Source organism: Ailuropoda melanoleuca, chromosome 6 (genome assembly GCF_002007445.2).
Source record: "Ailuropoda melanoleuca isolate Jingjing chromosome 6, ASM200744v2, whole genome shotgun sequence".
Classification (NCBI taxonomy): domain Eukaryota; kingdom Metazoa; phylum Chordata; class Mammalia; order Carnivora; family Ursidae; genus Ailuropoda; species Ailuropoda melanoleuca.
In genome coordinates, this window is record NC_048223.1 from 6,660,436 (window position 1) to 6,676,247 (window position 15,812).

At 34.6% G+C, this 15,812-nt stretch overlaps 2 protein-coding genes across 2 annotated transcripts in view; both read right to left on the reverse strand.

Annotated features, from left to right (window-relative positions):
* The window catches only part of LOC117802612 (short transient receptor potential channel 1-like), a 5,249-nt gene extending 3,986 nt beyond the window's left edge, over nucleotides 1-1,263 (reverse strand). Inside the window, exon 1 of the mRNA XM_034661812.1 lies at nucleotides 1,245-1,263. Coding sequence (XP_034517703.1) covers nucleotides 1,245-1,263 — 19 coding nt within the window. The remainder of the gene's footprint in view (nucleotides 1-1,244) is intronic.
* Nucleotides 1-15,812, reverse strand: part of LOC100465650 (short transient receptor potential channel 1) — a 75,813-nt gene that overhangs the window by 8,361 nt on the left and 51,640 nt on the right. Inside the window, exons 9-13 of the mRNA XM_034661813.1 lie at nucleotides 14,914-15,057; nucleotides 4,565-4,740; nucleotides 2,958-3,159; nucleotides 2,407-2,601; nucleotides 9-1,505 (exon numbers count right to left, since the gene is read on the reverse strand). Coding sequence (XP_034517704.1) covers nucleotides 1,278-1,505; nucleotides 2,407-2,601; nucleotides 2,958-3,159; nucleotides 4,565-4,740; nucleotides 14,914-15,057 — 945 coding nt within the window. The 3' untranslated portion in view covers nucleotides 9-1,277. The remainder of the gene's footprint in view (nucleotides 1-8; nucleotides 1,506-2,406; nucleotides 2,602-2,957; nucleotides 3,160-4,564; nucleotides 4,741-14,913; nucleotides 15,058-15,812) is intronic.

A 15,812-nucleotide genomic window follows, 5' to 3' on the forward strand; every position in this document is an offset into this window, starting at 1 on the left:
CTAATAACCTCTTAACTAGAAATGCTGCAAGAAAACATAAGCAATAGCCTGTGAAACTTTTTAAACTACATCCCTTACATGAACACAGGAAAAACATTTAAATACATATTTTATTTTCCAATTTTAAAAAAATCAAGGTTTTTCATCTTAAGCAGCAAGAATGATCCACAAATAAGCAAGAAGTCACTTTTATAGAAGCTATGTTAAATTCTGTGGAAAATACTTTGGGGGATTAGTTCAAGAACCTTAGTCCAAGTATAAAATAAATCCTTGCCTTTAAAGGTCTTCCAGTGTTTACAAAAACAAAACAGGTTGTGACCACATAAGGTAAAGTATCTTCTAAATCCTTATTTTGGGTTAGCTTTGTAACTATGAACAGTCACTCCAACCTGAAAAAGATTATAGCACTATTATGATAAAGAAAAATTAAAAGCCACCAAATGCCTAACCTTAGTGAAATACCAGTGCAAACCTATAAACATACTCAAATACTCGATTGCTATAAAATGAAAAGTCTACTAACTATATTTTTCAAAAACTATATGTAATTCTATAAAAATTTAAATATGTGGACTATATCAGTACATGGAAATGTATATGTAAAATACTATTAAGTGAAAAAAAACAAAATAAAAAATATAAAGTGATTACAACCATGTAAAAGTAAATATATTACAATAACAAAAACTGAAGTGAATTGAAATTTATAGAGACATAAATAGATTCAAACATCCATTAGAGGTTTTCCTTTGTTACATAGGATTATAACAAAATAAAAATAATAGACTATTATTTTAGATAAAACTATACTCCTGAACAATAAATACTGAACTATATGTTAACTCCTAAAACAGAGATTTTAAAAACCATGACTTACTACATTTCAGGTGTGTCCTATGGATGGAGATCAGCCCACATCTGCTGATCTTCATTTTACAAAACCTTCTGGCAATGTGTACAATTACAACTGCCTTTCTTCAACATAAAAAGAATTAAAGCACTGTTCAAGTAAGAAACCCAAGCAGCATGCTAAGAAAACCTATCTACTTAGTCTGTTTTGCTCCTGCAAAAAGCTACTAACAGAGGATTTTAAAAAACTAATTCTATATACATATTTTACATAATATATTTATGCTATAAATATTTTAAAGAATGGCTTTTACATAATTCTTCACTTTAATTTCAATAGGTATCTTAGTGATTTAATCGCAAATTATGCAAATGCAGTCTTTCAGGTATATTACTGAAAACTATTCTCTCCATGGTTTAGAAAATGGTTAATTTCTTGGATAAAACATAGCATATTTAGAAGTCCGAAAGCCAAGTAAATCCCTTATTTCATTTCTGAATTTTGACAGATCTTGGCGTAGTTCATTTAGGTTTTCCACGGTTGCCTGATCTGTACTTTGCATCTTCTGCCTCATGGATGTCAGGTAACGATGCACCAAGCAGCACATCACTTTTTGGTAGTTCTCATCCCTCTTTTGTTTCAGATTTCTCCATTCCTTCAAAACAAACAATTGCATGGTACTAACAATGGACATAAACCATATTTAAATGAGGTAGATTTTTAAAAAACATTCACAGACACAAACACATGCATTATTAGACTGTATTTTTGGCACTGTGTGTTACAAAGTAATATCCAACACTTGTTTAAAACAAATACAGCCTGCACATTTGTTTTACTTATTCACCTGGATGCTTTTCTTGATTTAACAATAGTCTTAGGAATGTTCAGTTTGCAGGATGGATTAGCAAACCACAACCCACAGGCCAAATATGGCCCACTTCCTAATTTTTTATGGCCTATGTAAGCTCAGAATGATTTTTACAGATGAATATTTGTAATTAATTTGATAGGGAATACAAATTTTGAACCCCAATTAAACAAAATGTTATTCCCCCCTCCCAAAATGGAATTCCATTCTTTACATTAGATCTGTATTACAAAAAATTATTATTCAATTATTATTACACTTTTAATTTCACCAATAAAAATTTTATGGATATTTGTGTTCTTACTTGTTATATTCATATAACATCTTTGATTTTGTCTGTCTGGAAAGTCCAAAATATTTATTATCTAGCCCTTTATAGGAAAAGTTTGCCAACTTCTGGTTTATAGCAACGTGTATTGAATTATTTATGTACTGAATAACTTTCAAGAACTGGAAAAATATGAGATGGCTCCAGTAGTCAATCTTTATCTATGCTGACAGAAGAGGTATTCTAAATATTTTCCATGTTTTAAAACTGTGAGATAAGATTTCATAAAAAATCACAGCTCTCTCTTTCACATATTGAATCCTTACTTTATGTTAGATAATATGCCATGTATTAGGGATGTATGAGTGAAAAAAAGGAGACAGTTAGAACTTCCAAGTTGTAATTTTAATTTCTTACCTTTAAACTGTTTTGCCGTTTAACCTTGCCTTTTGATGTATGAGAGCAAATCCACTTACTGAGGCTACTGATCATATAGCAAATAGTCTTTGGTGAAGGAATGATGTTGAAAGGTGGGGGTAATGTACATTTGTCATCAAAGTAGCTAAGCCATAACTTTGCTCGAGCAAACTTCCATTCTTTGTCTTCATGATTCTGTAAGAGGCAAATGAAAAAGCAATATAGAATATGAACCCCCCCCCAACACACACACAGCGGAGGGGAGGGCAGAAGGAGCAAGGGAGAGAGGTAGAGGGGGAGAGGGGGGAGAAAGAGAGAGAGATCATTTTAAGCTGTCCAAATGTTTGCTGTCCAAATGTTTGCACATCTTGTAGGTGAAAATTTGGTTCAAGATTTGCAGTTAATATACATACGTTTTACATTTAAAAAATCTATATTTAATTTAAAAATAATACTAACTCTTAATTCTTATAATCTTGGTTGCCTTATCTACTGCATACATTTGGTATGATCTGAAAGAATATAAAGTTTTTAAAAGAATGAACACTTACTGCTATCAACTGAAAGCTTTTATGAAGCATTGCCACCAGCAGCTTGGTAAGCACAATCACAACCACGACATTGTATGTCCCAACAATAACAGCTCCAACAAAGGACTGCAATTCTTCTCCGTAACTAAATCTTGTGACAAAGATTGCCACATGTGCTAAGGAGAAAATATACCAGAACAAAGCAAAGCAAGTGCCAATGAACCTGTAAAGAAAATTACATTTCCGTTTACAAGGAAATTAAAGAAATTAACAAAAATGAGGAATTCCATAAAACATTGATAACCTAAGAATAATACTTTATAAAATGAATGAGGTTGAACCCAACAGATATGTCTTACCTTAAACAAAGAAATAAACCCAAAAGGAGGATAAATTATTTTTGTTTAACCTCTCACTGCTTCTCTGTCTATTCTCAACAAAGCAGCCTCTAAGATACCGTTAATGCCTAATATGATGTTGCCAGTCTCTGCTCAAAAACTTCAAATGGCTCTCAAACCCAATAGCCCTAAGTCCTTACGAGTATCAACAAGGTTCTACATCTCCTACAACCTTCTCTCAGACTGACTACATCCCATCACACCTGCCTCCTGGCTTTTCCCTGAACTTGCCAGCCACACTCCCATCTCAGGGCATTTGCCGTTGCCATTCCCTCTATCTGCTAAGGCTCCTCCTTCCAGCCATCTTCTTCAGGTCTTGATTCTTTATTAGCTTAATATCTTTACTGGAATGCCATCTCTTGTGGGGCCTTCCCCAGTCTCCTATCTAAAACTACAATCTCTCACACATATAGCCTCCCTGGCCCAAGCTTGGTCTCTTTTGCCCCTTTTATTGTGCAATATACTATATATTTTATTTCTCTTCTTATTGCCTATATCATCTCACTGTAATATAATATAAGCTCCATGAGGTAGTTTTGTTCACTGGAACTTTGTTCACTCAGGACTTCGAACAGGGTCTGTTACACAGAAGGTGTTAAATGAACACTTATTATTCATTTAATCTTATTTCTTAAATAAGATTATCTAAATAGTTGGTACATAACAGAAACACAATAAATGAGCAAGTCCACACCCCTTCTCCATTATGTTATTTTAAAATGAGGGGAGGTATTTTCTCTGCTTCACAACTGATTGTTCAACTTCTTATGATACAGCAAATTAGAGAAAAAAATTATTGATGAAGCTCTGATGATTCTCGATTCTAGTGACGTCCTACTAAATGTTGAAAATGCAAGAGATTGTTTTGGCTGTAACAATGATGGACCGTTGCTACTGACATTTACTACGTGAAGGGCAGAAATGTTGAAAGTCTTATAATATATAGGACTAACAGAAAACTGTCCTGCTCAAAATGCTAACTGTGCAAAATGCCACAAGTTCCTCTGTTAAAACAGATTACAGTGGGGGAAACAATGTAATATCTTGGGCCTACTAATTACTCAAGACTCTACTTATATAAAGATAACTATCAAATGATTCATGAAAAATAAGTATTTCTTATTAAAAAACGTCTTAGAGAAAATTTGAAGTTCTATTTCTCTAGGTATTAATTCATATATAACACAATAGAGAGAACTATATTTACTAAAAATTTTAAAAGACACTCACGAATGGAAGGTATCATTGCTTTGTTGTTCACAGAAGATGCCTACACAGTCCTTCTGTTCTTTTGGGGTATAGCCTTTATCATACAGTTGTGTCAGTCCAATTGTGAAAGAAAACAAAACAAGAAGGAACATCCCAAGAAATTTTCCAAAATCTTGTAACATCTGTCCCATTGAAATCTGTGGAATGTATTATATAGGTGTTGGTTAAAATTATCAGGAAAACTAAATATTAAATGACCAGGCAATAAAAGGAAAACAAACATATGACCCACAATCTACTCCTTTTATTCCATCTGGTGAAGATGGTTCTGTATTTTTAAAACATCAAAAGTCTCGTTGCCTAACAAAAAGCCTTTCTAAGCACGCCAGCACTGTGAGCTCTGGATGGCACATTTCTTGAATCTGGACCAGGTGTGTAGAGGACATTGTTGTGATGAAGTCAGAGGCTGAGACATGGAGATTTAAGGAAAGTCTAATTTGCAAGGAATAAAAGGAAAATTCTTTGCTCAAGCCTAAAGGGAAATAAATGCTTATATTTACAGCTTCTTAAAATTTACAACTATAAAATCTTATGACATAAAGTATTTCATTTTTGTGACCAATTCTAAACCAATTCCCAAAAGATAGCATTTCCTCCTCCAGGACTGCTCTAATCTCCTTTGCCAACGTGGTCAATTTTCTTTCATTTTAGGTCAATTATAAGAAAATATTATGTGTGAAGCCAGATGAATAGGTCTAGTACATGGGTACCTATAGTAATGTAGACATGTGAGGTGCGTCTGGAAGTTTATTCAAGCCTAATTTCATTGTCCTCTAATACTTCTTTTTAAAAAATGGGAAATAGGTACTTTTCATACATTCTTGGTATTTAAATAAGCATACAAATTTGAAGAATAATTTGACATTACTTTTTTTACCCAGAAATTCTATCCCTTAGAATTTAGCCAATAGATAGGAAATAGCAAAGATGTGTGTATATACAAGGATTTTCACTGCAACACTGTTAGAGGTAGCAAAAAAAATTAGAACATCCTAAATATTGTTAAAAAGAATGAAGTATATCTCTATGTGCTGGCACAAAATAAGGTCTACGAAATGCTAAGTCAAAAAAGCAGGGTAGAGAACAGTATTATAACAGTTCTCATTTCTAATTTTTTGAAGGATAAACCAGGTATACATTTTCATATAGACAGGATTTAATATGCACAGAAAAGTTCTGGAAGTTTACACAAGAAACTGTTAACAGTGCTTATCTATGGAAGGTAGGACTAGGGGTTAGAAGGCAGACTTTTTTCCTTTGAATTTTCTTTACTATATGCATTTATTACTTTTACGATACAAAAAACATAGTGTTTAAAAATAATCCTTCCTCAAGATTTACAGGTCAATTTTATACAGTTAATTAAATCCAGCTTCAAATAAAATTTCTCACTGCTTCAAACCTGCTAAAATAAGACATGCCACTTACCAATGATACAAAATGGTGGTGACATGCAAGTGGCCAAACCCCTCCAACCCACTGAAGTGAGCCAGCTAATTAAGGAGAAGAGGTGTGCTAAAATTTTTTAGGCACACCACAAGCTGGTGACCCAGACTCTGCAGCACTGGAGAGGTCCAATATGCCTGAGTTGCACATTTGACTAGGCCGTATGGTACTTTTAGAAGTCTTGTGCTTCTCTCACTTCCCCTTGCAGAATTTTGAGATTAGAAATAGAGAGCTTTTAGGTTCAGAAGTTTGAAAAAGAGAAGAAATAAATACATTTCCCTCTTAGTCAATAACAGCTTTATACTGAATCATCTTGGAAAAGAAATAATTTATTCAGACTGTGAGTGCTTAGATAAAGCCATGCCATCCAACTACAGAACTTAATAAGTTAGGAAAGTAAGAATGCAGTAACTGCTTTAGATAGCTACAAAAACACTGTCTTTGAAGAAAACTTAAGACACTGTAAGTAAATCTATAGATAAATAGGGTTTCCCAAGAGTGACCATCTATGATGTTATAATTTTAATTTAAAAAATTTAGTCCAAAAGAGAAGTCTTAATTTAACATGACAAGTTATTTTTTTAAAGATTTATTTACTTATTTTTAGAAAGAGTGAGTGTGGGGAGGAGTGACGGGAGGAGCAAGGAGAGAGGGAGAGAGAATCCTCAAGCAGACTCCCTGCTGCACAAGGAGCTGTATGCGGGGCTCAATCCCATGACCATGAGATCATGACCTGAGCTGAAATGAAGAGTCAGATGCTTAACTGACTGAGCCACCCAGGGGCCCCTAACATTACTTAGTTTTAAAGAGTAAGTAATTCAATTTCAGTATCAAGATGAACAATATTTAATTTTAAAAAAACCCAAAAACACAAACTTCAAAGCCTGTTCTTTAAAAGCATGATATTAGTTCTTACATAAGACGGAAGAATTAAAACTAGCCACAGTGGATATCACTGAGGTGAGCATAACTGAAAGAGCACACTAACCCCATATTTCATGTGAAAGGCAAAATTTAAAACCAGTAAATCTATTTTAGTCTGCGACAGATTATGAGGTTTATTTATTTGTAAAAATAATAATCATGCTGTTGAAAATATTTACTTATTTTAAACTACTTAGCAATTTTACTCAAGAAATGGGAAAATTAAGAAATTAAGAGCAAAAGGTAGTTAAAATATCAATACTGAATTTACAAAGAGTTAATACTGGTACCCACGAAGAAAAATATGTACATCCTTCCTAGTAATCAGAAAAATGGAAATGAAAGCAGACTACTAACATAGTATAACTTAGCACCAAATGCTATTGAATATGGTGAAACAGTGTGCTTTTATACTGCTTCTGAGACCAAAAATTAACACATCCTTTTGTAGAGAAACATAAATACTGAGGCACTATAAGGATCATATCTTCTGATATGTTAATGCTACTGGAGATTTATCCTTAGGAAATAATTTAAAAGAGGCAAAGTCCTCTACACAGAGCACTATGTAGAACAGCAAAAACATGCCAAATGCCTGATGGCAAAGGCTGGTTATCATTAGGGTTCATATCAAGTGTTAAATTATAAAACTTGCTAACGAAGCAATAATAATGACAACCTCTAGTCATTCTCCTTCCAAATCTTTCTCCAGAAAAAGCCATAGTAACCTGTTTAAAAGTTCTTAAAAAAAAAAAAAAAGATTTCATTTATTTGTTTACGAGACAGAGAGAGAGAGTGTGTGTGTGTGGGAAGGAGGATCAGAGGGAGAGAGAGAATCCCACGCTGATTCCTTGCTGAGCACCAGCTGGGCATGAGAGGCTCAATCTTACGACCCTGAGATCATGACCTGAGCCGAAATCAAGAGTCAGACGCTTAAACAACTGAGCCACCCAGGCGCCCTACCTGTCTAAAAGTTCTATCTAATCAAGCATTCACACTCAAAATCTCCCTTGCATGTGTGATAAGATTCAAATTCCTGGCACAGAGGCCTTCAGAGTCCAGCTCAGTCTATTTTTTCAGCCTCATCTCCCCAGTGGCCACCCACTGTCCGACTACAAAAGACATTCTGTCTTGTCTGAGCACGCCATGCTTTTAGGACTCCACATTTTCGTACATGTGACTCCCTGGTCTTTGCCAGGCAAGCTTCTCATCCCTTCAAGGCCCAGATCAAATGTCACCTTCTCTAAGAAGCTTTCCAGACTCTCTCCAGGCACCCCCTCAGTTATGCTCCAAAGTACTTTGTCTGTAATCTTTAAAATACTATTTTTCACTTTATAACAATATGTATATTTGGCCTCTTCTAGCAGTCTTTTAAGAGCAGGCACGTCAGTAAGCTCCAGAGCCCAGCATATTAGTTAAAATACTGAACACATAACTACTTTTCATACAACTCTATCATTTTCTAAGAGGTATCATGTATTCTTACTTACTTTGCAGGATGGGAAAGGCTAGTATTATCTCTATTTTTCTAAGTGACAAACTGAAGCTCACAGAGATATAGTGAACTGTTCAGGGTAATAGAACTAATAGATGACAGAGGTAGAATTCAATTCTCACTTCTAACTTCTTGCAAGAGCTTTTCTGAAACATCGCTTTGTGGTTTTTATCTTAGCTCTCCCATTAAAAATTTGGGGCTGTGTACAATTAAGAAAGATTTCATTCTCATGTAACAGTTCCCCCACACAGCAGGGCTTATTGAATTAATGCATGAATAAATATCCAAAAAAATGTAACTGTTAATTAACATTTTGCACCAAGTTTTTTTTTTTCTAACACTGTAAGCTGGGCCTTGGTTTCCTGACCTATAAAAGGCATGGTCATATGCTACATCAGACTCACTTACCTACATGCTATTAAAAATTTGTCAGACTTTACCCCAATCTATTTAATGAGTATCTCTGAGGGCAGGACTTAGAAATGAAGGTTTCACATGCTCCCCTGGTGATTCTGACGGAGCCTCACCAATTTGGGAACTCCTAGATTACATTACCTCTAAGTTTCCCTCTAACTGTAACATTTATTCTTCTTAAAAGAAAAATGTCCATCCCCAGTATACGCTAAAATCCAAGGCACCTGAAATCACTCTTTACTCACTGCAAAGGACAATATGCCATTAATGTGTTACAGACCAGTAAATCAAATCTAATAACTATCCAGTAAAGCCAAATAATTCCCTAGGAATAAAGTATGTATTCATGTGTCAGACACTACATTTACCTTCCAAGTTTCCTTGTACTATGTTTCAAGTCTGCCACAGTTAACTCCACTAACTATAAAGGGAATGGAGGAACGGATCTAATCATTTATGTAAAACTAATCATGTGTCGGGGACTCTGCTATGAGATGCATCTTATATACCCATTTACTGATCCATTTAATCCTCACAACAATGACACAGAAACTGAGACTCACAGAGATGAAGTAACAGTTAAGTTACGGAACAAGATTTTAAACCCAGTTGGTTGGGCCTGTCTTGTCCTTTCTGTCTTATGACCCAACTACAAGTGCTAAAGGTCGTCTAATTTATTGGAAACACGTGGATAAACCAGGAAGAATTTTTAAAATTTGTAAATTATTAAAGCCTACCCAAAGAAGTGTCGTACAATAAAAGTTAATGAGGGAATCATATTATTCTGTAGCATTGAAAACAGAGGGGCAACTTAGCAGAGTGGTGAAGATCATTAGCTCTGGAGCCAAACCACCTGGATTGGAATCCCAATTCAGCTACTTACCAGCTGTGTGACCCTGTGCAAGTTACTTAATGTCTCTATGCCTCAGTTTCTTCCTCTGTGAAATGGAAATTAAAGAGTCTGCCTCTTAGAACGGTTGTGAGGATTTAATGAAAATAAATAAAGATCTTAGAATAGTATCCACAGTAAGGGCTCAAATATTAACTGTTATTATTACAATTGCCACCTTTCTTTTTAGATTCTATCTTCGTGTCTTTTTTGTTAAGGTGTAGAACATTACTGATTTATGCCCAAACATAACTCATATCTGCTGATGTGTATTAGCTGGCATCCTTCATAAAAGCAGAAGAGTTAACTTCAAAGAGCAGGTTGGTCTGTGGATTCAGACAGACTCGGGTTCAACTCTTAACTCTACCTGTGTCTAGTTCTGTGAACTACTGAACCTCTCTAAGCCTTAGATCCCCCATTTGTAAAATGGAAATAAAAAACAGCAAGGGTCGTGATGAGGATTAAATAAGTGGAAAACAGCACAGTGCTTGGCCCACAAGAAATGTCCAACAAATGTGGTTGCTGAATATATTTTGAATAAGCAGCTCCAAGGACAGCTAGGATATTGTCCTGTTTCTCCATCAGCTTTTTTCTTTTCATGCACCAATCAGCACTTGTCTCTACCCAAGCCCATTCTAACCAGTTTTTCAATTCAATTTAACAAACAGTAAGTAACTACTATGGCAAGGCAGTGAGTAAAGTACAGATGAAAAAATAAAGATATATTCCCCATCCTCAGAGACTTTTCAATTCAGTAGAAATAACATCATCTGGAATTTAAGACAAGCTAAATTTTAATTGTCTTACAATTAAGACAAGCTTTAGAAAGTGCTCATTAGAGGTTCAAAGTATCAAGTTCATTGGATGGAGTTATTCATTAGCAAGGGAGCAGGAGTGTAGGAATGGATTTTCCAGTGGCAAGGGCCCTAAAGCTGGTACATGTTCTCTCTCCTGGGACGCCCTAACCCACCTCCTTTCTACTCATCTTTCAAGACTTAATTCCAGTGTCATCTCTTCCGGGAAGTGCCTTAACCTGAAGTGTGTGCCCTTTCTCTGAGCTGTCTGTAACAACAATTACCACTGTAAATGTCATGCTTGCTTGTCACCCTCAAGATATTGTGAGATCCTTAAGGAGATATTGGAGCTTATTCATTTTAGTATTCTTAGTGTCCAGTACCTACCAGGAACTCAATAAATGTTTGTTGAATAAATAAATAAAATTTCAACAAGCAGAGGAATGGCTAGGACATTCTTTTTCTTTCTTTCTTTTCTTTTTCTTTTTTTTTTTTTTTTAAAGATTTTATGTATTTATTTGGCAGAGAGAGAGGCAGCAAGAGAGGGAACACAAGCAGGGGGAGTGGGAGAGGGAGAAGCTGGCTTCCTGCTGAGAAGGGAGCCTGACGCGGGGCTCAATCCCAGAACGCTGGGATCATGACCTGAGCCGAAGGCAGCTGCTCAACAACTGAGCCACCCAGGCGCCCCTGGCTGGGACATTCTAAACAGGGTAATAACATAAACAATGACATGGAGGCGGAAGAGCATGGGACATGCATGAGATTAGTGCCTGGCCTTGGCCCAGATGGAGAAGAATTTCAGTGAAAGAGATGAGTACAGTGAGAGATAGACAAAGTAAGTAGAGCCAGACATAGAAGGTCACCTTCCAAAGGCTACCTACAACATAAGTTATAAATTTAACGAACACAATCATAAAAATGTAAAGTACTAGAATAGAGGACTCAATCACTGCTGAATATAGAACCATTTTATGTACTCCACTATATGTTATTCCTGTGACCTTCATTTGCCTAGGAGAGTCCCAGTTTCCACTTGTTTTCCCTAGTTAGTATTCCCTGAAGCGTTTCTATTTGGATGATAAAATATGGTCATTCTAACCAAGGGAGAGATCTGTACCCCTAACACAGGTTATATATCCAGTTAAAATAAAAGTCTGTCAACTTCTAAATCTACAAGAATTTGGAAGGAAAAAATGTTAGTATATGGATAAATTTTAAAACCAACTGCAGTAATCACATAAAAACATTATCTGACATAGCAGGTTATATACATAAAGAAAAAAAATTACACTTTTGCTAAAGTAATTAACTTACTGTCAATTTTCTTTCTGCATTTCTTTTAGTTTTACATTCATAACTGAATCATTCCATTTTAATTGAGTTCCTTATGATGAACAAAATGGAAAAATATATTATAAATCTTCTAATTTTTTCTAGAATATTTTGGCAGAATTATGCAATACAAATCTGTCATGTTAGTAAGACTGCACAGGAAAACTAATGTCTTTATTTGAAAACTTCTTTAAGTAAAAGCCTGAAAATATGAATCTACAGATTCCTATTCAATATCTATTTTTTGCCCTCTTCCTTACTAACCAGACCTTGATTTCTTGGGGGGCAATATGCTCAATTAAAAGTACTCACCTACTCAGACTTCCTTGTAGCTACAAATAACCATGTGACCAAATTCAGGCCAATGAGTTGTAAGTGGAAATATCTTGGAGGGCGCCAGGGAAAATGACTGCTCTCTTGATAAAAAGAGAAAGACAGCTGGCCCATGCTTTCTGCCTTTTGCCCTCTGCCTTTCCTCCTTCCTGCAGCATACTTGATATAACAACTTGGAGCAGGGAGCTTTTGACCACGAGAATCAGTAACACTAAAGTTTGCAGACAACCTTCTGTCTGGGAAGATTTGCCTTGTAATACCATACTAATCCTATTTGTATTTCCAAATCCTTCAGTTCTGAGACTAGCCTATCCCAACAATGGTTGCCTGGGGAGAGAGCAAGGGGAGTACTAAATGCAGAAAGGTACCAAGAAACTTCATGGGGTGATGCACATGTTCTCTATCTTGATTATGGTGGTGATTAAACAAATTTACACATTTGCAAAACTCATCAAATTACAGTTAAGATGGGTGTATTTTACTGTATGCAAAGTATACCTTAATAAAGATAGTTTTTAAAAAATCACTTGCTGAACTAAATCATAATATTTAAGCATATATTATGATTAACCTGCAGACTTTTTAAAAAACAGGAACACAATAAGTATTTGTTGGCTTCACCTAAATTATCTGTAGTTCTATGGCTATTAGGATAATATAAACTATCGTGCTGGAGGAGAAAAACACACAACAACAGCTGAAATGACAAATACCTATCTATGCAGTATTTGTATACACAACTATAGCTCTTTTGGGAAGAGACTAAGTCAGAAGACCCGACTCAACAGTTCTAAGAAAAANGTTGGCTTCACCTAAATTATCTGTAGTTCTATGGCTATTAGGATAATATAAACTATCGTGCTGGAGGAGAAAAACACACANAAAAAACAGGAACACAATAAGTATTTGTTGGCTTCACCTAAATTATCTGTAGTTCTATGGCTATTAGGATAATATAAACTATCGTGCTGGAGGAGAAAGACACACAACAACAGCTGAAATGACAAATACCTATCTATGCAGTATTTGTATACACAACTATAGCTCTTTTGGGAAGAGACTAAGTCAGAAGACCCGACTCAACAGTTCTAAGAAAAATAAAGAGATAATTCACTAAGAAACAATAGCATACTTTTCCTTTTTAACTCTCTGTGGAAATCCATAAAAAAATTTCCAGTATAGAAACTTGGTGATATCATCAGTTTTTAACTTAAGAAATTAAAATAAAATAAAAAATTANATAAAGAGATAATTCACTAAGAAACAATAGCATACTTTTCCTTTTTAACTCTCTGTGGAAATCCATAAAAAATTTCCAGTATAGAAACTTGGTGATATCATCAGTTTTTAACTTAAGAAGTTAAAATAAAATAAAAAATTTAAAAAAATCAACACGCATGTAAAAAATACTGTTGAATCTTGACTAAAACATTCATAGAAGATATTAGTGGCAAAATTAAATCAAAATAACAGATAGTCTAAACCAGTGTTTCACATACTATTGCTTTGGAGAAAAACAGAGACTTGAGCATATCTAATGAAAACTGAGTATGACGTTAAATGAGTTTATGCAATGATCGTTTGAACAAGGTTACACAAGTTTCTTTACTTCTTTCTCATAAGCTTTAATACGATAATGTGCACTGTGAATTCCCAAAAGAGTTATATGGAATGCAGTGTGTCTGACTTACTTCAGTCAGAGCACCTCATAGGACGTGGTTAAGGAAATCACACTTTAGGAAACACTGTTGCAGGATGATAGCACAAGCCAAATCAAATCAAAATTTTCCTATGTATTTTATTTTCATATCTCTATTTGGAGAAGGTAATTATATCCTCTATTTAAAACATCTCCTTTAAAAATGTTTTTAAACATCTACATTCTTAGTAAATTTTGACTTACTGAGAAAAAATTAATATTACTCAGACTTTCAGACTCATAACTTACAGTCTATGTAGAGCTACTCATGTAACAGAGTTGTTCCCCACCTTCTAAAAACAATCACTACTACAATCGGTGGGGCAAATTCAACCAATTATGAGTCCTTTCTTTAATGTAAAGAGACTCAGATTTTAGTCCTGGACTTTCATGATAATAATCATACTACTCTAAACAAATCACATACCATCTCAAAAACTCAATTTCTTGAGCTATAAATTACTGTAAAGTATAAAGCTGGACTACATGAACTCTATGAAACTTGTTCTAAATATGCTATTTTCCAACTTATTACATTTAATATTTACTAAACAAAGTGAAAGAGTACTTTAAAAATATAGCTTATTTATTTTCAAAATCATCAAGTATGAATTCCTTTTGCACAACATTTCCCTCATATTTATCACTGAAAATTTTAAATATGAGATTCATTTTGGTAAAAAGCAGATTTTCATGTACTGCTATTGTCTGAAGTATAACTATATTTTAAACAAATCTACATCAATGGGCTGCAGGGAGAAGGACAATGGGCCAGAGCTTAATAAAGTCTGAATACCTGAAAGCAAAGGATTATCACTCAGAACGAAAGCAGATGAGCTCGCAGTGTCCTCTCAATTGTTAATTATTATCAAAAGCAAAGTTTAACTTTAACATCATGAGAGAACAATGTTCCAGTGGACCAACAGCAAAACAGAATAATAATGACATCTAAGAAATATTCTTTAAGAAAAATAAATTATGTACCTGTAATGGACCCAATATGGAGCTTGTTGTATACATAAAAAAGAGACGAAGATAACTTAGAACATTTGCAAATGCAAAAAGCCCTTCTGCCACCAGAGTAGGATGGAATGCGTCCCAGTCCTTCCGATCAGCAAAATCATGAAACTAAAGTTAGGAAGAAAAAGCCAAAGGTAAATAGCTCCCTCAACTTAGGAAAATAAAAATAAATATTCTGACTATTGAAAGAAAACTAATTACTTATATCCCTTTTAGGGGCTCTCCTTTTATGTTTTATAAAGTCCTCTTCTTTTAATACAAATAAATTATTTTAACTAAATAAAAGATCTTTACATATGTGAGGCAATATTACTTACTCTATATAAAGAGGTTTTCTCAGAAATTCTTAAGTTTTAAAAAGTTAAACAATTTTTTAAAAGTGTCATTAAACCTTTTATGAATGAAATCTTTACTGGTTTTCCTTAAATTCTACAACACAAACTTTAAGTATTAAGAAAATTTAAGTATGTTTGCTCTCAGTTAATTAGCTATCATATTAAATTAAACCAGCCCTTTAACTCAGGTTTCTAGAATGAACCCTAGAAGTTCTTCTCCCTTCTAAATACCAAGAAAGAGAGTGAATTATTATACTCAGACATAGTGTGGCCACATGTTCCAACTGCCTGGATAGTCCCAAATTATATGGCAGCTTTCCTGGCATAATTATTAATGCCCCCTTTCACTCTCAAAGTGTCCTGGTTTGGATAAAAAATTATATGAGCACCCCACTTCTAGAACTAAAGAGACCAGCATAAGACACCAATGACCCTCAACCATTTATCTATGTATGACCAACGTTTATTTTCTTAGTCATTTCACAACTCTGGTCACTAAAAATGCCTAACAAACATGTTCCATACTGC